The sequence below is a fragment of the Asterias amurensis genome, chromosome 12, assembly GCF_032118995.1.
Source record: "Asterias amurensis chromosome 12, ASM3211899v1".
Taxonomy (NCBI): Eukaryota; Metazoa; Echinodermata; class Asteroidea; order Forcipulatida; family Asteriidae; genus Asterias; species Asterias amurensis.
This window is the reverse complement of record NC_092659.1, coordinates 1684689-1709042: the sequence shown is the minus strand read 5'-3', so window position 1 is coordinate 1709042 and position 24354 is coordinate 1684689. Positions and strand designations below refer to the sequence as shown.

Sequence of the window (24354 nt, the reverse complement as noted above, 5' to 3'; positions counted from 1 at the left end):
AAGGGGGGGGGGGGGGGGTAGAACTCTACCATGACGGTGCCAGGGTCATTGCTGAAAAACAGGCCTGAAAATTGGATCAGTGAGTCCGGGTGTGTTGAAATGATGCATCAATACATTTTGGTAACCTCTTGAGTCATAGAAGTAGATGAAAGAGCACAACTTATTTTATTTTGAGAACAATACCAAAACAAATTGTATACCATGCAGACTTTAAAAAAAGTCTGAATTCTGATAGAAGTCCAGATTTCCCATCCCTGCATGCACATTATTGAACCAGACAACAATACATTAATATCGTCTGACACCACAGTGTGCATTATTAATAATGCATGCTGATTCAAATCTAGACCAAACGTGGGCCAGACTATTTGCCCCACAGCCTCACTTTGGTTACACTGATTCAAATATGAAAAAAAAAACAAGATGGCTGCCACAAGATAAAAGGTGTTAATAACCTCAGTGCAACGGTCAAAAGCAGAATGCAAACAAAAAAATCTTATCGATTTTTGTTATCAAATTATTTGCTGCATAGTGGAATTTAGTTTGTAAATAGTTTTAAAAACCGAATTGTAAATTGCGGAAACAACTCTACCAAGCAAAGCATAACTAATTCAAAATAAACATTTGCTTCACAGCGTGAAACATTACACCTCCGAAACCAAGTTGAGCATGAACTTCAGTTGAGTCCAACCTTTCAATTTATAGGTCATTTGTTGATAAAAGTAGGCCTACTGTGAAGATCAAATACATGGCTCAATTTCATAGAGCTACTTAAGTAGAAAGCTTTTTTAAAATTCTACTTAGCAGAAATGAGCAGGATACCGATCAGAAATTGTACACGTGGCATGGTAGTTTGGCTGGTAAGCACACTTTTGTTGTGCTTAGCTACTTTTTGTGCTTGAGGACTCGATCGCTCTGTGAAATTGGCCCAAGTTACAAATCTTATTATGACTGTCAGTCTGATTTTATGACGTATGCTCGTCTGTCCTTGCTGTTCTGTTTGTTTGTTTGTTTGTTTGTTTGTTTGTTTGTTTGTTTGTTTGTTTGTTTGGTTTTTGTTCTGTCGTTTTGTGTGTTGCTGTTGGCTGACTGATGTTGTGTTGTTTGTGGGGTGTGGGTTTTAGAAAGTTTGATAATGAAGTTTTCAGAATTTTAGGACAGTTCTCTTTTTTAGTATTTGCACTCTCTGCATGGACGACACCTGGTCAAGATGTTTTTATTGTCCGCAGGTTAAAAAATAAATAAAAAATAGGCCTAAATAAACAAATAAATAAACAAACAATATTTGTATTTCAATTGAGCCATTAACACAACATTTAAGCGATGTACAAACTTTTATTCATCTACATAGACATTGCTGAGTTCAAACACATAACAAATAATGCATTCATTCTGTACGAAGGTGCATGGCAATAAATAATAAATAATAAGTTCTTATATAGCGCTTTATATAAGCGTCGCAAAACACTTATCATCATTTATTTCTAGACAGGTTCTTGAAGTGTTTGAATTCTGCATGAGACGCTTTCATGAAACACCTTGTAAGGGTTTACAAGGTGATGTGGTGCATTCAGCATCCACAGGCAAAAACACCGCCAAACCCCTTCTCTAGCCGATAAGTGCACTGTGTTATTTTACGTGCACTACACAACACACAGAACCAACGCCTTTACGTCCCTTACGAAGTACAACATGAATTCTCAAGTTGCAAATATTTCAATCTTTAAATTAAGTTTCAGTAGAACTAATACCGTAGCTCATAATCTGTCTGAGTTCGTAGCTTCTCAAATTAAATTCTTTGTTTAGTTAAATAAATAAATAATTTTCAAAATATAAAATGTAAACTTACTATAGAAATGAAAAGCTACAGGAAGTAAGATAATTTAAATATATTTGTTGATAAAATGTACAAATACAAAAATACATAAAATTAAATATTATTTCAACACTTTTGTTTCTAGGAATTTGGTTACCAGTTTGAGGCTCCTTCATGGGTTAACAATATTTGTCATAATTCATCAAACTGTTTACTAGTATAATTAAAAATGGATTTAAGGTGGTAATTTTTCAAAACAACGATTTCAACATTATTTAAGAAACTAAAGTTTGGATCAGGATTGAAGAATATATTCAGAGAGTATATATATATACAGAGCTATGTACAGTGCTACACAACTGTGTAAGAGTAAAAACCAAATGAGATATCAACACTATTGTAACAATTTTGGATGTTAATTTAAGAAAACAAGAAATGAGTTTGCCTTCTTGGCTGTTTATACCCCCTGTTAACAAGTGTCATTACATATAAAATATTTCATGGAATTTAATTTTGTTTAATGTTTTCTCAAAAGCAAAATGTAATTCAGTTTTAATTTTATTTCATATTTTGTTCTTCTTGAGAAACTAGAATAAACTTATGCAGAATGCTTACCAACTAAAAGGACTTGGTATAAATGCAAAAAAGTTGATGGCCTGACGTTTGAATTTGAGCACGACTTCTACCAACCACTCTTGTAAGCTCTCGTTTCTTTTTGTTAAAATTGTTCTCATCTGCATTTTCCAGCTAAATGGTTTCGACTGCGATGATGGGGAAGTGAGTAGTTGACTATACTAGATATACAAGCACTTAAAAAAAAATTATAACAAGTAAGGTGAATAAACTTAAAATAATATCCAACCGCAACAGCAGTTTCCTGGCCACACCACAATTACTTTATCGGAATTTACATGTCAGAATGTTTGTCAATTTAGGACAGTCCCACGTATCTACATTCTATTGACATCTCGTAATGCACGCTCGCCCCATACAAGAAAACAAAAGCCACTAGTAAGTGCACAAAAGGCAAACAAGACGGTTATTTTGTCAAGATCAAACAAATTTTGTGACACAGAAACAACTTTTATATACCAATATACAGTAGTGTGAATTCAACTTTATACAATATTTCAAAAATATTTCAATATTTCAATAACTACAAGTACATTTAATTTATAGAATTAGAGGACGGAGAATGCTGCGCTCAATTGTCATCTGTGTCTGCTATGCACGCCCTCTATGTCAACTGTGAACATAGCGTATCAATACCATGTGACCCGTCTGTATAACAATATTAACCAGGGCCCAATTTCATAGAGCTGCTTTTAGCACACAAATTTGCTTAGCATGAAATTTCTTCATTGATAAAAACAGGATTACCAACCAAATTTTCACGTGATTTTCAGGATAAGCAAACAAGAGCTGAGTACCAGTAGCAAGCAATATGCAAAAAATGGAAATTTGGCTGGTAATCAAGGAAGAGATTTTATGCTAAGCAAATTTTGTGCTTAGCAGCTCTATGAAATTGGGCCCAGATCAACCAACAGAAAAGTTTGAATTTGCCATACAGGTAAAAAAGTAGCCAATATGAATGGCCTCAATGCAGGGCCCAGTTTCATGAAGCTGCTGAGCAGAAAATATTGTTTAATAATTTGCTGCTAAGCAGAAAAGAGCAGGATACCAGTCACAGATTGTACAGGTTGAGTGGTAACCTTAAAATGTTGTTGTGCTTAGCTAAAAAAAATTGCTTAAAATTGGGCCCAGATCTGCAAAGATAGCTACAGCATTCCATGGGTTCTGTTTCCACAAGGTAAACATGGTAAATTTGAACAAAATATAGTAATAACAACAACAGCACTACGCAACAAGATTATACATTCATTATTCGTGAGTAAACACATCATGCATTATTCATGAGCACACACATCATTTTGGTTGGACAGAAAGTACTTTCCTAAACAAAAATTGGGAAAATTTAGGTTCCCGTTTAGTACACCATGAAAAAACAAAATATACTGCTGTAGCAGTATATTAATGAAAGGAAAAACTCTTAAAAAGCCAATAAACAAATGGACCCTATTTTTACATTTTGCAGCCATCCCTGCCCGTCAAAAAAAACCTTTTTTTTCTCAGTATTTTTTGCAATGCTGATGACGCCTGGGCCCAATTATTTATGCATATGTTGAGATACACCAAGTGAGAAGACTGGTCTTTGACAATTACCAATAGTGTCCAATGTCTTTAACTCCAATCTCTAACTCGGGTTCCCCAAGCTTAGTGCTTATTGCCTACCTGAGCTTCCAGCCAGCAAGCTTGTTCTCTGGGAGCCCAAGCAAGGTAGAGTCCAAAGAGGTCGAGGTAACCTGACTTATGTAAACATACGAAGGGACACTGGTTTTGTGACAGCTGGAGAAATATCTACATGTATGAGGGACAGGGGGATCTGTGGACAACTCAGTCGTAACATCATTGACCGAGGACACCTTTTTGTAAAATAAAAGAATGATTAAAGAAACTTCACGCGGTGAGTTTCACGTCATCTTTTGTCGTTGAAATGTCTTCAGCCAGACCCTCCACTTCGGTGTCGTTATGAGATGTTTCCGGATCACTTTGAGACCTTGGGTAAAAACAAAAACATAAATAAATTAATTCTGATAACAAATTATAAAATGGTTACTTTTTCTTCAGCTATGCCACGCATCTGGAACTCTCTACCACTTAATCTTAGATCTCGTCTTTGTACCACAAAATTCAAATCTCTTCTCAAAACTTATCTTATGTCACAGGTTTTCAAGGACTAATTTTGTTGTGTCTGTTTTTCTTTGTTTCGTTTTCGTTTTGGTTTTTAGTTTTACTGCGCATTGAACACCCAGCAGGGTGGATATGTGCGCATTACAAGTCTTATTATTATACTATTATTATTATTATTATTATTATTATTATTATTATTACTATGTTCCGGCACCCTTACATGTATTCTCCTAACAGTAGTCCCAAGCCCTAGCATGCAAATCATGAGGGGTTGTTGAAAAACAAGGGTGTCGAAAGCATCAATGAATTAAATTAATGATAAAATTAAAATGCGATGTATGAAATCAATCAGCCATTTTGATATTTCATTGCATAAAATTCTTCAACTATTTCATAGTTTTGTTCCTGATTACAAAATATAAAAAATTTAAAAGAAGAAAAGAATAAACTCATTTTATAAATATAGCAGTACTCAACAAATGCAATATATTTTCCATTCTCATGATAAAAAAAATAAATTGCTGAAACAAAAGAAGATAGGATATTTATAACTTATAGCAAAATGCAACAAATGCCTTCAGAAGCCATAGTGGCTGCAAGTGGCTGGTACCAAAAAGCCAATGGCGGCCACAAATGGCTCCCAGATTTGACCTACTTCCACTCAACTAAAAAGGGCAAAGCAAAGGTTCTGAATTTACATTTTCCATTGTTATAGAGTCTACGTCTCTAACATAAAATAAAAAAACTCTACTCCGGGGTAATAGAATAAAGAAAGACAGTTCTCTAAAGAACAAACTCTACCTGGCAAGTATGTACACACATGGTGTTACCGCAAACCAAATATATATTGATACCTCATCATGCAAAGCCTCAAATCACATAAACAAAATGTTGTTTCATATTATTTTTCAAACATTTACAGAGTGTCGTGGCGAATGGGTCAAGAGCATCGACTCAAGTTTTGATTGCTGAGTGTGGGTTCGAATCCTGGTCTTGATACTTGAGTTCTTGGCCAAGAAAATTTACTTTAATTGCTTCTCCTTAACCTTCTCTGGTTAATTAAATATCAGTGCAATTAAATATTACATATCTTTAATAGAATAAATTCATTCTCACATTACACTACCGGGAAAAATGAAAGTAGAACAAATGAAACAGATAAAATACAAATATCATGAGCCAAACTTCTCAATAAATGGTTTTACCAGTTTATAATGAAACAAATGAAATGAGATAACAGAAAATAGGTACTAAAGGAATAACAAGTTTACAGTTAGTAGATGTTAGTAGTAGATTTCCTAAATGCTTACAAGCTTACATGTATTATACAGGATTAGTAGATCTGACAAAATAGTTGCAGACAGCGTTATGCTTTGTATGATCAAAAGTAAACACGAAACAAAAACCAGAGAAAATTTAGGCTTGATCCATTGTGGGAGTCGGGAGTAAATAGTGACAGACAATGGGACAATTTTCAGCATCTGCACACTATATTTTTAATTTTGGGCGTAACAACTCAAATCAGAATTCATTTCGGGAGAGGGAAATATTTCACCCAATCAAATGGTTCTAGTATGAACTTTATAATCAGTACGCTTTCAGACTGAACTTAAACAGTGTTTTGTATCCCTTACCATTCCTGTATAATACATTTAATAGACAAGCAACGGTCATAGATCAGGCAAAAAATATCAATTTGGGGAAGAAAATATTACTTTCTGATACTGAAACCAATGAACAGTCAGCAATGTCGCTTGTTAAACTCGATGTATGTGAGCCTGTAAAGAGAATACAGTAATATCGGATTGTGGGTTCGAATCCAGGTCATGGCATGTATTGCTATAATTACTTCTCTTCACCCAGTGGTATAAATGGGTACCTGCGAGGGTAGAGGTTGATATTGTGTATGAACAAGCCACTAGCGCCATACAGCAGCCCAGCCCCCGATTTCAAGAAACTTAAGCAACTGCGTCAGTCCACTTGCGCAACATTTATGGCACAACCTACGCCATAAACGTTGCGCAAGTGGACTTACGTAGTTGCGTAAAGTTTTGTGAAATCGGCTGCAGGGCTGTATACTCCCCAGTGAGCTGAGAAAGATTCATTGAATGTTATTGGCCCAAACACCAGGGCACTAATGTAAAGCGCACTGAGACGTTATTGTGAAATGCGTTATATAAGAACTAGTTAATATTATTAGTATTATTATTATTATAATTATTAAACAAATAACATGTCAGACGAAAAATAAAATAAAAACTTATAAAGAAACTTCGGCACTTAAAAGCCTGAAGGTTTGAAGTGGGATTTGACCTTGGGACAAAGAGGGGCTTCAAGGTCAAATTCAATTTTGTGATCCACTCATTTTCCAATAGATAGTGGGGAGAAATACTCACATAATCTGTTTCCAGTGTTGACATTCCAGTTTTAATTCCTGAACCTGTTTGTCGAGTGTATCTCGCTCACTGGAAACGGCATCTAGCTTGAAGACCAATTCTTTTATCTTTAAAAGAAAGTCGGACATATAAAAGATTTTTATTAATTAAATGTAATTATGCAAACTGCTACTATACTAGCCACCTCTAGCTAAACGGCAATGAAGTTAATAACGGGAGGTCCCCTTGATCCACGTAGTCCAAGCCAATTTCCTACCTTCTGAAATAAGCAGAACAGTTCTTTTTATTACTGACAAGTCTTCCAAAAAAATTGCAAAACAAGTTCTCAAAAGAACATAATCTACTCAGCAAGTAGATATACACATGGTGTTACCAAAGAAACAAATAAACATTGAGTTTTGTTGGTTGATGCTAAAGATTTGTTGTTTAGTTGTTGTTATTGTTTACCTTCTCATTCCAGTCGTTCCCCTCCTCATAGTTGCTGTTTATTTCCATGGCAACTATTCCATCAATTTCGTCATCCAGCATTCCTTCGTTCTTAAGAAGCTCCCTTAAACTCGTCTTTTCTAGCTGGATTTCTTTGTCGATTTCAAGCAGCTCATCCTCTTGGCTAAAACAACAAATCAAGAATGTAAAAGTGTCACATTTTTAAGGAATTATATGAATGTTCTTCGAGGATTTGAAACTTTGCATGGTGGAATTACGACCTAGTAAGGTTTCTGGAGGAGGCTAAGAGGTTTCACTAACCTTTTCTGTAGCTCAATCATCTGCTGATACTTCTCATTCGCCATGGCGACCGCATCGTCGCGTTCCATCTCCGCCTCCTGTAAGTCTTGCTCCAGAATCTTAATCTCTTCCAGGAACTTCTGGTCGTCGTTCTCATTGCTGATCTGCGAGAGATTGTCCCCGTCTCCCTCTGAGCTGTGACTCGATGAAGCTTTCATGTCCGAAGGGTCCGGCTTCAGAGATAACCCATCATTCTAAGGAATTATGAACAAAGAATTGTAATAATTATTTTGTTTACATATATTTTTGTTTTAAGAGAGATCGCCGGTCATCACAAGGCCACTTCAAGATGAGAGCTTCACTTAATGGATTTGGGCAATGGATCCAAATCAACAGCCCCAGGGGCACGTTGCCACTAACGCATGGGCTGTAACAAACAGGGCAACCCCCTCGACGTTTTACAATAATGTCTCAATGGACTTTACATTAGTGTCTTGCAGCCAATTTCACGAAACGCTAGGATTAATCCTATCTCGAGTTAGGACTAGTAGTCCGTCCTAACTTAGGATGGGTTCAATGTGTCCTAACGTACATGTATAGGGATAGGGAACTTTACTCGTCCTAAGTCCTAAGATTAATCCTCAGTTAGGATGAGTTTGGTGAAATCGGCTGGTCATTGAGCCAGTAACATCCCTTTAATCTTTCCCAGCTCCCTGGGGAGTGTACAACCTCGGCAACCATAGCGCTCCAAAGGCTTTTTCATACACAATATCAACCTCTACCCTCCCAGGTACCAATTTATACCCCTAGGTGAAGAGAAGCAATTACAAATAAAGTATCTTGCTCATGGACACAAGTGTCATGACCGGGACCCGAACCCACACTCCCATGACTTTTTAACCACCAGAACTTGAAATTGGTGCTCTTAACCACTCGGCCATGACACCTTTAAAAGTTACTTATAGCAATTTCTTCAAATCAAGGGAAGTCACTGGAAAGAAAACTCCTGCAATAATAAATTATGTTCCGCTTCGGGATTTCTTTAAAATATGCAGAAGCTTACGAGGGAAATACAACCCCACCTTTTTCGCTTTGTTGTTTGTCACCGCTCCGCTGACCGTGTTTATCGTCACATGACTCCCCAATGAGCTCTTCATTTTCAGCGTGGATTGTCGCACGTTGCGCTCGGGTCTCATGAGGACGATCCAAAGCTTGGGTAGAAACATACAGATCAGGCCGGACGTACCGCAGGATAGGAAGGCAGTGCTGCAGATGATGGAGTTTGCAATGCCGGTTGTCGTGAAGTACGAAGCGAAAAAGATGAACCTGGAAGGACAGGGAAAAGATGGTACATCATTGGTCCTAGCAAGATCTTGAGCATAATAAAGATAACTTTTTATTGTAAACATATATATAGAGTTCCTTGCTAATTTGTTGCTTTATTTCCAAAAATATTCAACACTAAAGTTGAATATTTTTGTAACATCATTACAAACTGTGGCTATCTGTTTTTCTGCTTTGCATTTATGGAACTCTCACAAGCGACTTTTATTCATCCCTGTGAGGGAATAAAACTGAGAAAAATGGTTGATCATTTAGCATACATCGGCACATTTTTACCAATGCTAATTTTAACCCCTTTTTGATGTTATTTGTCAGGAAGGAAGTTGCAAATATAAAACAAAACAACTTTTGGAACTTTAATTTCCAACAAAAATATTTGTGAAAATTTCAACCCCTATTGGCCTTTTTTGTCTTGTTTCTCGTAACTGATATTCCGAGTTGCAACATAAATATTACCTCTCGTTAAAAGAGTCCTATTGAATAAGATAGTTATGGGCAAACCGCGCAATGTTTAATTTCCTACCATATCAAGCAACACGTGAGCATAGCGAAGCAAATCCCGCGAGAGTCGTTGAACTGCCCTGGTAATTTACGAGTCCTGAAGGCTTTGTACAAACACAGCATTGCTAGAAGAGCATTGTAACCTGCAGGAAAAATAATCAAAATCGAAAATTGGATACTCATTCATCAAGAGTTGAGTGTCTTATTTCCAAAATGTGACTGGACAACACCACTAATAACAAGAAGTCCCCTTGATCCATTAAAGCTAATAGTAGTCCCGGCCGATTTTCTACCTTCCGCCCAGGTAGTAGTTAAAAAGCAGGACAATTTTTTTTCAGATCTGAGAAGTCTCCTAAATTCCGAAAATCTACTCCACGGTAGTAAAGTAGAAAACAATAACAATTCTAATACCATTTATATAGCGCCTTTTCCTGAGATTACAAAGCGCTCAGAGAGTGACAGGAAAAAACAATATTGGGTATGCAATCAAAAACCAAGAGGAAAACCACCACTAGGCAAAGCCTGCAGCATTTAGCTGAGTAAGTCCCGCGAAAAGCCGGTCTCTCTTTGACTAGAAAGTCTAGAACTGGTGGCCAAGCAAGGCGACATTTACTGATTGAAAAAGAATGTTTTCAGAGCAAGACAGTTCTCTAAAGAACATTATCTACCTAGCAAGTAGACAAACTAAACAAATGTATTGTTTTCAGCACTTTAAAAAGAAATAAATGTAAAAAAAATCATCAGTAAAACCATGTCTAGGCATATGGTTATAATTATACAGAAATGAAAGGTCTGTAAAGGATTAACCTGCATCTGCCTCAACAGAAATAAATTCAGCCATTACTGATTAATTCTGAACTCACCGATAGCAACGGAGGGCCCGAGATATGACGAGTATTGACACTGCAATAAAGTGAACTCAGGATCAGAGTAATCCAGCGCGGCGACCCCTGGCTCTACCTGAAACCAAATCACTTGAAGAGCGATCTGGATGGCTACGATCCCAAACGCAAACATCAGCTGGTACTAAAATAGAAAAAGCGGATGAGACGTAACGAGATGAAATTGTAATCATGCAAAATTTAAAAATTTAAACAAAAATGTTGGGGTTAAACAAAGAAAAATTTACTAGAGCGGGATTTGAACCTGTGACCTCTGGGTATCATGCTGGCACTCTACAAACTCTAGCCCTTTTGACAAAATAGAGAAATCGCTAACATAAGGTTCATGTTAATATTTTCTTGTAGAACAACAATTGCTTTTTAAATTAACCCTTGTAGAACAATAATCGTTTTTCTAAAAAACCTCACCCTACCTGGATATTAAGGAACATAGATGGCGCTCCATCAGACAGTTTCCGATTAAAGATTCTTGAGATGCGATTTGTCTTGGTGAGTAATGCACCGACGTAAACCGAGAAACTCGCGCCCATCACGAGGATCTTGGCGCTGCAAATGATGTCTGTTGGCGTGGCGATGAAGAGAAAAGTACAACAATAATTCATTGCGATGCCGAGTAGAAGAAGATAACTGAGTTCTGTGCTGGTCGCTTTTATAGTTGCAGAGTTTCTATGTCTGTACATAAATCAAAATTAAGAAAGAAAAAATAACTTAATCAGGTGAGGTTTTGCAATAGCACCATGTGTAAATCTCTTTTGAATAATAATAATAATAATAATAATAATAATAATAATAATAATAATAATAATGCATTTATAATGCGCCATCTATCTAGTGTACAAGACCCTATTCCGAGGCGCAGAACAAAAAACAATACATACAACAAAAAAGAAACGTAGAACATAATACAAAATTATACAATGAATAATCTACTGTCAAGACATGTAATGAGCTAAGTGTAAGAGGATTTAAATAAATGAATAGTGTTGGTTCTGTGAAGAACCGGTGGTTGACAACTCAACGTTTCGATCAGTATGCTCTGATTGCCGTCAGGAAATGTACAGCGTAAAAACAACCTTTGATCCCACAAAAGTGTGAACCTCGTTTTGCACGAAGGATGTATGACATCTTGAACTATGGGTGAAGTCCAGTCATCAGCAATCCTTCATTATTGTATAGACCGTATTGAATATGACGTCACCGTTCAAATATCTTACCTACAAGATTGCGTCTGTGCACGTGTGCATGCGTGTCTGCGTTCATGTGCCGTAGAAATTAAACCGGGAATGTTGCGTGCTTTGCCTTTGATGATTTACATGCTTGGACGCGCATACGGTTTGCCCTACAAGATGGCGACTTTTCGTAGCAAAAAGGGGTTATTCAATACGGTCTATTCATAAACAAGCTACTTACTGGATGTAAACTAGGAGAGAAAAACCCGTGACTAAGAGTCCGATGGATGTAAGAATGCTGAAGACAATAGCCACTGGGTCCTTCCATTGGAGATAAATGACTGGGTTGACCAGACAGACTGTCCTATTAGCGTTAACTCTCTCTCCATCTTTACAACTTGTACATTGCATGGAATTCTGAGATGTACTGATGCTAATACCTGCAAGGCCAACAAGAAAGTGATGTTTGAAGCTTTGCATGGTGTAAAGGATAAGAATAAATTTTAAATAACAGTAAACTTGCGGGTACAACCTGTATTCAATTTCTTTTGAGGAAGTGTTGGCTCTGAAAAAAGCCAGTTTGGTCTCATTGTTTCGAACAATATTAGCCTTTTGAGGTATGGTGGACACTATACGAGTACACCCTGTGATTTAGGTATAAACAGACAAATTTACCCAAACCTATTAGTGTCCGCCATATATCCCCTGCTCGTTTTCAGGAGAAAAAAAGAACAAGAAAGGACATTTTTTGTAACAACCACAGGTATAGATTTTGAACTACTTTTCTTACTTCATGTGTACCAAAGGCCAATGGCTATTTTTATTATAAGGAACGGCTATTTCGGTGGGTAAGCAGTTTGCAACAGCAAGTTCTATTTTTTTAGTTTGACGATCCGCATACCTTCGCATGGGTAGCATTTCCAGCAGCATTTGTGAGTTTGCAAAGTGATGAAATTTCCAGCCGGACAATCCGGTGAACATCTTGACAATGGGGGCGTTGTTCCTGCCTGCCAAACGACTTCTTTCCACTCGGTAAACTTCTTCACTGGATCCCAGTCAGCGACTCTCACAAATGAAAACTCACTCTCACGTTCCTGAATTAAAATGAAGTACATTTTGTAGAATGAAATCTTTAAAAAAAAATCTTTGATAATTCTGTTATGATGAAATCTTTCATCTGGGCATGTCTCTTTGTGTTTGTTTTTCTAAATAGCAAAACTATAATAAACATGTGGTGTCCAGTTAAAGGCACTGGACATGTTTGGTAATTGTCAAAGACTAGTGTACATGTATCTCAACATATGCATAAAATAACAAACCTGTGAAAATTTGAGCTCAATTGTCGTCCAAGTTGCGAGAAAATAACGAAAGAAAAAAATGCCCTTGTTGCATAACTACTTCAGAGGGACTCCTTTTCTACAATGTTTTTTACTATCAATAGCTCTCAGGTCATTAACAAATGATTTCAGTGGGTTTTACAATGACAGTTAAAAACCTTTTCTATCTGAACTATCAGTCGACTAAGCAATTGTCAAAACACTTGGTAGGATGCTCGGGATAAAAAGAGAACACTATAGCCAGTCTAATTCACAGTCATAAAACAGTGAGGGAATGAAAAAAAAAAAAATAAAAAATGTATATTACAGGTTAACGCACAAGCGCGAGTGGAATACGGACAAGTATATGGCTTCTGCGTCCATTATCCAACGAGGCTGAAGCCCGAGTTGGATATATCATGCCTGTTAAAGGATAATTAGTATAAATAATCTTTCTTATCAGGCAGAATGAAAATTTCCAACCCCCTCCTCCATCTCCCTGACGACTATCAGTGCTAATAACAGTCATTTTTCATTAATCACTGCATGAAACCGGTAAGTCAAATATTCAGTACGAAAGATGCTCACATTTTGGCCATGATTATTTGTTAAATTTCATCACATACACACATCACTACGAGAGCAAAGAATGTGTAGGTTATCAAGACACTGTTTGCCGAGTGGCGTCGTTAATTATTTACAAAGGTTTCATTTTACAACTAGCCAAGATTAATCATAAGTGAAAGTTCCTTTCTTGTGTTGCTCGGTAACCATTAGTACCACATAATTAGCCAAATTGGTTCATTTGTCAGTTTACGCTTGACAGTGCATAAAGGCAATCGATACTCTATGGCAAGCAGGGTTCAATGTTTACACAGGGCTGCAGGGCCTGAGGCTAATGAATTTTATCATTAGTCTAACGAGTTTTTTTTTACCTAACAAGTCCGGCTGTCTTGTGTTTATTAACTGAACATTGTTCATTGTAACAACATTATGGTTTGCTGGGTGTCGTTGAAAACATCGATTGCAGAAACACAGGGTTCAATGTTTACACAGGGCCGCAGGGCCTGAGGCTAATGAATTTTATCGTTAGTCTAACGAGTTTATTTTTACCTAACAAGTCCGGCTGCCTTGTGTTTATTAACTGAATATTGTTCATTGTAACAACATTATGGTTTGCTGGGTGTCGTTGAAAACATCGATTGCAGAAACACAGGATCACTATGTCACTAAGAAAAGGTATTGGACCGGATTGACATTTGTCAGTTTTCCAAGGCATGTCACCGTACATAAATCCACAATTCTAAAACAAAGCCACGTATTTCTGTTTCATAAAAATTTTCCTGAAATATATTTGTATAACAGAGCCAAAAAAACTCTAAGATTAGAAATGTACATGTATGGGCATTACTTCAGAGGGAGCCATTTCTCACAATGTTTTACACTATCAACAGCTCCCCATTGCTCATTACTAAGTAATTTTTTATGCCAATTATTTTGAGTAATTACCAATAGTGTCCTGTCCATTTAAGGGTGAGCCCTGCTTGAGTTTTATTTTCAAAAATATAAAAGTGCCCACCTGTAAGTTGTGTATTTCATACTGGGCCAGCGGATCTCCGTTTTCATCGAATTTGAAGTTTGGGTTCGTCACTCCAGTGAAGTTCACATTCCTTACGTAATCAAGGTATACTTCTCCATCAATTTGAACGTTACCATGGCAATCTGAAGAGGAAACAAAATATTAGAGTGGGGCCGGAAAATGCATAGCTAGGGTCCGATAGATGGGTAACTACTCCAAAAATTTACGACCATAAGAACTTACAATGTACTTTTTGAGAAGCACTATAGCTGATGAAAGTATTATTTTGAGAAAGGATTCCCTTTGAAAACAAAAAGGTTTGGATAATTTTTCGCCCCAAAATATTTTGAATTATGAGAAACGATCGATGCATATTCTAATGCATGCATCGTCTCACTGACGAGGGGCATAAAGTCAATGATCAGCTAGGGCAGGCCTTAAATTTCATCTTTAAAAGGGCAAGGCCATTTTCAATTTGCAATGGGCACTTCCATTGGAAAATCTTGAAGAAAAAAAAAAAAACTTTTTGAAGGAGCACCAAGGCCAAGACCACGGGTGGATTTCACAAAGAGTTAGGACTAGTCTTATCTCGAGTTAGGACCAGTTTCTCGTCCTAACTTAGGACTATCCATGCAATTTGTATATCTTCTAGGACTAGTCCTAAGTTAGGACTAGTCCTAACTCTTTGTGAAATCGACCCCAGGGGCATTGGAGGTCATCCATGCGTGTAATTCCAGGACTGCCAGGGGCATAATTGTAGGCATAATGACCAAGCATAAAGTCAATAGCCATGGGGCATTAAGGAACCTGTAATGACCCAGGGACATGGAGGCATTAATATGACCAGCCGTCGATTTCACTAAACTCTTCCTAAATTAGGATTAATCTTAGGACTAAGGATGAGTTAAGTTCCATATCGAAAGGCGTAGGATGAATTGAACCCATCCTAAGTTAGGACGGGTTACTCGTCCTAACTCGAGATAGGATTAATCCTAGCTTTTCGTGAAATTCCCTGCAGGGGCAGAGGGGCAATGACCAGGGACATGACGGCAATGACAAGTAGCAGAGACAATTGCTGAAGTTAAAAGACATGCAAGGCACATACATCCGGCGAAACAGCAATAATTAAATCATCAAACAAACCAGCAGGAAAACAAATTCAAAAGATTCAATTAAATGCCGGAATTAAATATCAATCAGACAAACCAACGGATTTTATCTCAAAGACGTTCAAATTATAAAAATCTTGTAAAGAGAAATGTACAAGGGATGCCGGAAAAAAATCATCAATGATAATCAAATTCAAGAAATAATTAATTTCTGCAGTGAGACGGATCTTGTGCTCAGAACAAAACAAAAAAGTTAAAAGCATCTTTGCTGAAAAACATGTTTGTTCGCCATGAAGCGCGTTACTTCTGAAAATTATGAATTCACATCCGATTTCTTTGTACTGAGCAAGAAAGATTGTAAGGTCCCTAGAGAAAGAGTTTAAAGAAAGGTTTTTGATGACAAAAGACCCTCTGAAATGCCTGAGCATTGGCAGTGTAGTCAAGCGCTGTAATTTGACTTGGTGGGTAACAAAAATGAGCAATAAATGAATAAAATAAACAAAAAAAGTACATGTACATCATATGAAATCATAAAAGGGGAAAAACACATAAATCTCATCGTGTAAATTAGTAAAAATATATAGTTTAAAACTCATTAAATGCACAAATAATGTAAAGCCAACCAAAAAATAATTTTTAATTTTTAACACAAGTGAATTCTTATGAGAAAATGAAATGCATGACGACAAAAGACGGTTAGAAAAAACACCCTTGTACAAATTTATGTGCTTCCAGATGCATAATTAAAGACTTCAAAAAAAAAAAGTAAATAGTAAATAATAAGGCTCTCATCCTCCTCTTTTTTTAAAAAATCCGGACGCTCTACTGGCTTATGGCCTAATTGACTCACCTTGACATTCTGATATCATGTTGTGTAGTCCATAAGCCAGCGCTAATACTGCATCAATCACAAATCGCGCATGAGTGTCTTCCACATGGGCAAACGTCTCCGTTCCCGTACATGGTTTACGCAAAAGGCTCGACGGATCAAATGTACAATTAAACTGCTCTCCTAGTGTTAGTTGATACCATGGATTACGCTGATTGGTATACGGGTCCAGTTCGGCTAAATAACTGCAGAATAAAAAAATAACGATATTAAAATATTTATAGACGTGACAGAGTGTCTTATGCAAGGGCCTTAAGGTACTCCAGTGGACTCCACAGATAAAAACAATAGCAAATAGGGGGGGGGGCAACAACATTTATAACTCATTAAATGCACAAATAATGTAAAACCAAACAACCACAATTATTATTTATTTTTTGAATACAAATTAATTCTAATGAGAAAATTAAATTTACATTGACAAAAGACGTTTAGAAAAACACACTTGTCAGTTTGTAAAAAATTGTGTGCTTCCAGATCATAAAAGGCTTCAGCTGAAGTCTAATTGAGTGGGAAAATACTTCTTTCTCAAAAACTAAGTTACTTCAGACGGAGCCATATTTCTCACAATATTTTATACTATCAACTCAGTTCTCCAATGCTTGTTACATGGAGGAATTCCTCCATGCTTGTTACCAAGTAAGTTTTTATGCTAACAATTATTTGAACTAATTACCAACAGTAGGCAAAACTGATTTTTTTTGTATTGATGTTCTGGATGAAGCTTTCTTTGTTTTATTCCAAAACATGATTTCAATGAGTAATCTAGCACGCACCTTTTAAACTTCTCATATGGCGAAGATTTGGGTATAATACCCAGCATTCCTCTGACCACTGGCTCCCTGCCTTGAATAGTCTGCAATGATTGGCCCCAAGAATCGCTAGCAATCCACGTTCTGTCCAATAGACCCCGATTCAAGGCCTCAGTCAAGACACGCAATATGTCCGTTTTTTGACAGAATGTGAAAATCACCTGAGAAAAAAAATAAATAAACATTTCAATTTTTATTTTTATTTTAATTGTTATATTAAAGCCCCTTGTCACACGAAGTTGTGTGCCCTTTAGGAGCTTGATTTCGGGACCTCAAATTCTAAATCCGAGGTCTCGAAATCAAATTCGCGGAAAATTACTTCTTTCTCAAAAACCGTTTCTCACAATGTTTTATACTAGCAAAACCTTACTCGTTACTAAGATGCTAATAATTATTTTGAGTAATTACCAAAAGTGCCACTGCCTTTGATTTTAATTGTTATAAGAGGATGTCGCATCTCTGCTATAAATGTTTCAAACAAATATTCAAAAAAAGAAAAGAAAAAAAAGGCAACAAGTTTGTTTTGCTGTAATTTGTGAGTTCACTTGAGATTAAACAGATTTTTATTTTTAATACTCTTTATGGTGCTTTTGAAGAAAAATTTGTATAATTTATGTTACGTCATATCATGGAGGTAGAACTACCACCATTGTCATATTATGTGGCAGCTCCATTTTTTATAGCAACTTTGGTACAGCATAGAGAATAACGAAGCAACATCCCACAAACGATGTAAAAGTATTGTCATTTTGACGCATGCCATCAACAGCAGAACTTTTCCTAGTTTTTCAAAAGTTTGAGATTTGGATCTAATTGTTTTAATTATAATTGCAAAACTATCAGAAAAGCACAATATCAAAATAAATTATAAACAAACACAATATAAACAAGTTTAAATAGCCTAACACTCCCATTACACATTTTTGCTAAAGTAGCTATTTTTAAAAGCCAAGTTATTCGATCTTCTTGTTCATTCAATGAAACTTTTCCTTACTGATATTTCCGGCTCGTCCAACAGCGTTTGAACGATGTTTTCAGCGACGATGCCACGACTCTCCGATCTTAAACTGAAGGTGTGAGCGATGCAGACATTCCTTGCCTCTAGTAGGGCGCTGAGGTGCTCCATGCCTGGCGTGCCGTATGCATCGTCGGTATGAATAATCATGACATAGTTCCAGTTCATGTCCTCTGCTAAGTCTGCCATTACGGCAGCTTGGTTGACGTCCGAGGCGACGGTACGCATAAAGTATGGGTAGTGTTTCTTGTTGCTTAGCAACGAACTGGTTGCCGAGTAACTCACTTGAGGAACTTTAAACAGACCTGATGAAAATTTTAAAAAAATTGTTAGAATATTCAATCGGTGAACTTCACTGTACCAAAGTTAATTTAGCACAACAAGCGAGTACAGCAAAAAAATTAATAGATGGCCTTTAGGCCTACTCTTCACCATTTATTCTGGAAACGATGCAAATTCCAACTTGGCACTTCCAGGCCATGGCCACCGGTGCCCTTTTTTTGGTCTTTGTGCCCCTTCTGAAGGTTCCCATAGACTTTTAATAAAGATGATCCAATGGAAGTGCCCTGTGCAAAATGGAAATGGCCCTGCCCTCTCAAAGATTAAATTCTAGATCTGTTGTACTCTTTATTAAAACCAAAACGAATTTGGTCAAATTTGGTATAGTGTCCGTGTTTTTAAAGTTTCTAGAAGTATCGTGTTTTTACCCAATAAATTGGCTACTGGTCCCGAAGTAGAGCTTGATCCTGTACCAACTACACCGACCGTCTGGGCCTCATCTGGGCACGCTCCTCCTCCTGTCGTTGAAACAAAACTCAGGGCTTCCTGCACAAGGAAAAATGCAAACCAAAAACTAATGTTTACCTTTCCACATCTCAGAAAAATGTTCCATTTGACAAGACCCAGTAACTTATACTGGAGTGCTGTACTCCTATTTTTTTTTTTATTTGACATTATTGGTCGTACTAATCCTAGAACTATGAGGTTTGTTCCGCTATCGCCTGGAGATGATAGCGGATCGAAACTCTATTTTTAGGAGTAAGGTCGTACTATCCTGAAAAATTTTAGAAAAAAGGAGTACAGCGCTCCGGTAACTGGGTCTAGAATTAGACAAACATTACTCACTCACAGTCACAATCTCATTACTACCCATTGAATTGTAAAAAACGAAAAAAAAAAAAAAAAAGTCACAAGTCATTTTTACCAAATGGGTTTAAGTGGAAAAGGTAGTCAGGTTTGTCTTGGCATATTTTTTTGTAATTACCCTCAGCGCTCTGTTTTTATTTGAGCAGTCATCCCGAATTTCAAATCCTAACTCCACACCGGGCAAGATATCTGTGCTGTTGTTAATAAAGTCAATGGCGTACAACATGCTCTCAATCCGCAACCCCGTCAACTTCAGAACTCTCGAACAAGGATCGGTATATTTCGGATCAGGAAATCGAACGGCAAACATCCCTCCAATGTTGAAATCCCCCTTCTTGTAGGCGAAGATTTGACTTGGTGCATTCACCGTGCCGCCCTCTTCCTCGTCGGCCAACCCCGTGGGTAGATTGGCGGCGTTTCGCCGGTGGCGAGTCTTGGGTCGGTCATCGGTTGTCCTCGGTGTTCTCGGAAAACCAAACGCCTCGATGTTGTTTTGAGAATTATGTGTTAGATTCTCCGAGAATGTCAAAATAACGGATGGATTTATGTGTACAAAGTCGCTCCCGTGTGAACTGTATGCCTGGCAAGATGAATAAATAGCACACCAAACGAAAAACACTTTCAGAAGAATGGAATTCATGACTGAAACTTTGACATCCGCATACGAAAATGTGACAAGAAAAAATTCCCCTGTTCTGATCGTCCTTTCGTTTTTATGCCAATGCAATTTTTGTTGACAATATTGGTATGGAATACACAATGTACACAAATTCTTAATCGACCCGCGATTAAACACTGTCACACAAAGTTTGAATAATGCATTTTAACGAAAGGAAAACATTTATTCAGGCTATAATTTTTACTCTGATGTTTTAAAAAATGTACACGTGAAGATTTATTTTCAAAACTGCGTATGCAAATAATTATGAAATGCGGCAATTATTTTGTTCCTGTTTGAGTTTTGATGGCGTTCCATATGTGTGCAACGGATCATTAGTCAGGTCAGTCAGGTGACAGGTCATATGACAAGTAGTAAAACCACAGCAGTGTGTAAAAGTCTGCATTCTTCATGATCCTGCACTCAGTCTGCATTTGGCACTTCTCTTTTTAATTCAACCTTCCAAATTTAACTTTTGTAAGCAGAGAAACTAAGAACATGGTAAGCTTTTCTATTATCCTTAGTTGTAGAGAGGAGTGTGTAACAGAACTTTGGAAATTATTTGTTTTAATTCATTTGTGTGATGATGGGATTGATGGGATTCTGGTTTTTTTTTTCTTTTTTTTTTTTCGTATTAAAAATAAAGTAGATAATAAGTATTAAGTGTTTATCATATAATTAAATTCAATTAAATTCAAACAATTCTCATATTTTTCTTTAGAATAGGGTGTTGTTATATTTTATTATTAGATTCTAGAGAATTGTTTATTAAAGGGTTCTATTTCTATTGCCAAAACTATTAATTAAAAACTATAATTATAATCAAAGTGGGGGTGTACGTGTGGGTACTCTTGAGTCTTACCAATATAACAATGAGGTTCATTCTAGTCATACGTAGTTCTAGGTAGGAGGTAGAACTATTTTGGTTTCGTCCGCTACCGTCTCCCGTAGCGAAACCACGTAGTTCTAGGATTAGTTGCGATAACATAACCCCCCTGCCGACGGCGGCCCGCCATCGGCAGGAGGGTTACGTTATCGCAACTATTCTAGGATAGGAGTAGGTAGGAAGGAGCAGGGTGTGGGTAAAAAGCTACTCCTTGATTATTGAACTATAAATCATGATAAGTCAAGTGGCCCATTATTGTTCAAGTGTGTAGTGTATTCTCTGGCAAAATCAAGCGACTTTGGTTGGCAAGAAAAGTTTTGCGCAGTATGTAGTCTACATCCGAAGCCGTTCATTCACACACATGGCCTTATTTTTATTTCAGAGATTTTTAGAAATTGATTATGTTTTCTCCGGTTACCAAATAGAAATGTTATTTGTTGTTCCATGTATTTTTTTTTCTCACAGAGCGGACCAGGACCTCACAATCTAGACAGGGTACCAGGACAAGATGGTTACCTCATTATCAATTCAGATGGTGCCGTGATGGCGGTAAGTTGACGTTCTTGTAGCTTCACATTAAAGAGTGTCCTTGAGTAGGGCAACTTTTTTGCAAAATATTTCATCGATTTGTTTTTTGACGACACCTCTTTGTGATTTGTTTGCAGTCATCTGGTGCGCTAGAGAACGATGAAAGGACAGCAGGTATTCTGATGAACATGGTACGTCTTGCAAGCCGCGTCAAGATCAACGCAGATAAACCAGAAACATTCAAAAGGTTATCAGGTAAAAGTCTCTTCTCAAAATTATTGCTGGTGTTTCCTTCAAAAGGCGGACAAGAAACCTTCTGAACCTAAAAAAGAAACAAACATTAATTTGTTTTTACCCTTGATTAAGCACTGTATACCAAAGATTACAGAGCGCATAGGCGCAAGATGCGGAACTGAAGCTTTATCTATTGTTGGAACGTGAAATACGCATGGGCACCATTTCAGCAAGTGAATGTTTTGTTTCCCATTGATAGGAATGATCAATTGTCTGCACTGATCTGCACTGATCTATTGTTGTATCAAAAGAGTTACTTGCCGAAATGGCGTCCAGTGGGATTTCACACTTCATCTTGCGCCTTCAGCACTCTATAATCTTTGCTGTATACTCAGTGCTTTCCTTAGTTCTGTGAAGAAAATCCTCAGGCAACTCATTCGGGGGATTCAAACCAACAATATAGGACTCAAACTGCTTGTAGCTACCGGGCAATCTCGGTGGTTTAGTTGGTAAGACACTGCTCTAGAATCGCAAAGGTCGTGGGTTCGAATCCCGCCCGAATAATTTGCCTGTGATTTTGTTTTCACAGAACTCGAGGAAAGTACTGAGTATACATTGCTAAAACACATCGTCCTAAGGGTACCACCAAAATTAATATTCGTTATCCTTGATGCAAATTTAACATATATTAAGCAGACTTGATGATGATTATAACCAATTTGACAATATTTTCTCTCTTTTTTGTTTCAGTTGTCTTTGATGACTTCATGTATCTGATAACAATATCAAACGGAAAGATTTACGTCAGCAGAAGACATAGTTCACCACATGAGCCAGTTCTTGCTTAGTAATATTCTCTTATATAATCTGCTTACATAGATCATTATCATTTGATTGGTGGAAAACACCTCACGCTAGGTGCTTTATTTTGCCATTTAGTTACTCCCATGAAACGCGACACCCAGAAATTTGTGTTACGAGTCCTATATTGATGAATATAGGACACTTGGGGCACTTTGCAGCGATGCTTCGCTGCGGCATTTCCAAAATGGAGCAAGTTCAAGCGCGCTCCGTATATTGTTGGGGCATATTTGTTGCGCAGGCTGTATACTCCCCAGGGAGCTGAGATGGATTAATTAATGAAGAATATGGCCTAGTGATCAGGGTTAATGATGTTGGAGCGCTTTGAAACATGTGTAAAGCGCTGTATAAAAATCAATTATTATTATTATTATTTTTGTATAATTTGTGACTGGTTCCATGCTCATGTTTGCCGAGTAGAAAATTTGTAGGCACTGTTGTCTACTTAAAGGGGTTGTTAAGCAGTTAGGCTTTAAAAACAGCCCTATGAAATTGGATGAGAGTGAGGCAGGAAGAACCAAAACTTTCCCTTAAAAAATTAATGATAATTTAACCTTCCCAGATTGCCTGATCTATTGTGACATCAACGACAACTTTTAGAAGATATTAATATTTTGGTTGGTACGACCACTGCTATTCCTTCCTTTTTGTTAAAATTAATTTCAGAACATTTTGGTTATTTTTATTCGGAATTATTGTAACAGAAATAAATAGCTGGCCCCAAAATAAGATTTGTAAATAAAATGCTTACATACATTTGTGTAAAAATAAATTAGTTTTGTCGTTTGTTTTTCTGTATTGACTTGACACACAGGCCTGCAACTTTTCTGCAACTGAGCTGTTGCAAACTGGGGTTAAGTCATCAGGGTGTGGGTCCGAATCCCGGTCAAGGCACTTGTGTCCTTGATGAGCAAGAGGCTTTACTATTATTGCTTGTTTTCACCCAGGGTATGAATAGGTGCTTGCGAGGGTAGAGGTTTAATATTGTGTATGAAAAAGCCACTAGTGCCATATGGCAGCTCAGGGCTCTATACTCCCCAGGGAGCTGAGACAGATTAAAGCCATAAGCCTTATTGAGGTATGCGGACGTGATACGCACGCGTCACACGCCGCGACTGATGCCACGCTCACCATGTTGGTGGTCATTAGGTTTACGTGTAAACGCAGTGTCGCCTAAAATGCGCACTTCACTGAATAAAATAATGTTCTATTTCTATGGTCAATACGCACAAATTTACCACAACTTTACAGTGTTGTAGCATTGTGTCCGCCATACCTCAAAAAGGCTTATTGGACACTTTCGGTAAACAGTATTGTCCAAAGTCCCACACTTCGTGTATCACAACTTATATATAAAATAACAAACCTGTGAAAATTTAGGCTCAATCGGTCATCGGAGTCGGGAGAAAATAACAGCAAAACCCACCCTTGTTTCCGCACGTTTCGCCGTGTCATGACATGTGTTTACTATAAATCCGTAATTCTCGTTGTCGAGAATTGATAACTGATTCTATGTTTTCTCAAAAAGTAAAGCATTTCATGGAATAATATTTCAAGAGAAGTCTTTTACCTTTACCTTCTGTAAACCCTGTAATTAATTTGTAAATCTGTGAACTTTTATTTTTTGTTCTGTTCCGAAAGTGTATAATGGCTTTAAAGGGATGTTATTGGCGCAATGACCAGGGGTGGATTTCACAAAGGTAGTCCTAACTTAGG

General features: G+C 37.3%; 2 protein-coding genes across 2 annotated transcripts; one reads left to right on the top strand and one right to left on the bottom strand.

Moving 5' to 3' along the window:
• Window positions 1-1326: 1326 nt before the first annotated feature.
• Window positions 1327-20161, bottom strand: LOC139945190 (metabotropic glutamate receptor 3-like). The gene is made up of 16 exons (XM_071942482.1): window positions 19590-20161; window positions 19033-19150; window positions 18305-18630; window positions 17275-17471; window positions 16460-16683; window positions 14501-14643; window positions 12507-12699; window positions 11847-12045; window positions 10850-11108; window positions 10398-10560; window positions 9557-9677; window positions 8772-9015; window positions 7711-7943; window positions 7411-7573; window positions 6964-7070; window positions 1327-4433 (listed from the first exon to the last, which is right to left on the bottom strand). Exons 1-16 carry the CDS (start codon window positions 20109-20111, stop codon window positions 4334-4336), a joined length of 3312 nt encoding a protein of 1103 aa, XP_071798583.1. The 5' UTR covers window positions 20112-20161; the 3' UTR covers window positions 1327-4333.
• A 330-nt stretch (window positions 20162-20491) lies between these two features.
• On the top strand, window positions 20492-24338 carry LOC139945204 (ragulator complex protein LAMTOR4-like). Its single transcript, XM_071942499.1, has 4 exons — window positions 20492-20630; window positions 21481-21564; window positions 21681-21798; window positions 22528-24338. The coding sequence occupies exons 1-4, from the start codon at window positions 20628-20630 to the stop codon at window positions 22623-22625; spliced, it is 303 nt and encodes a 100-aa protein (XP_071798600.1). The 5' UTR covers window positions 20492-20627; the 3' UTR covers window positions 22626-24338.
• Window positions 24339-24354: the final 16 nt, after the last annotated feature.

Coding starts and splice junctions, on each gene's coding strand:
- LOC139945190 (XM_071942482.1), bottom strand. CDS start 20,111: ATGAATTCCATTCTTCTGAAAGTGTTTTTCGTTTGGTGTGCTATTTAT. Junction 9,016..9,556: donor CTCACGTGTTGCTTGATATG/GTAGGAAATTAA, acceptor CTGTCCTTCCAG/GTTCATCTTTTTCGCTTCGT. Junction 4,434..6,963: donor CAACACTGGAAACAGATTAT/GTGAGTATTTCT, acceptor TTTTTACCCAAG/GTCTCAAAGTGATCCGGAAA.
- LOC139945204 (XM_071942499.1), top strand. Junction 21,565..21,680: donor CAGATGGTGCCGTGATGGCG/GTAAGTTGACGT, acceptor ATTTGTTTGCAG/TCATCTGGTGCGCTAGAGAA. Junction 21,799..22,527: donor AACATTCAAAAGGTTATCAG/GTAAAAGTCTCT, acceptor TTTTTGTTTCAG/TTGTCTTTGATGACTTCATG.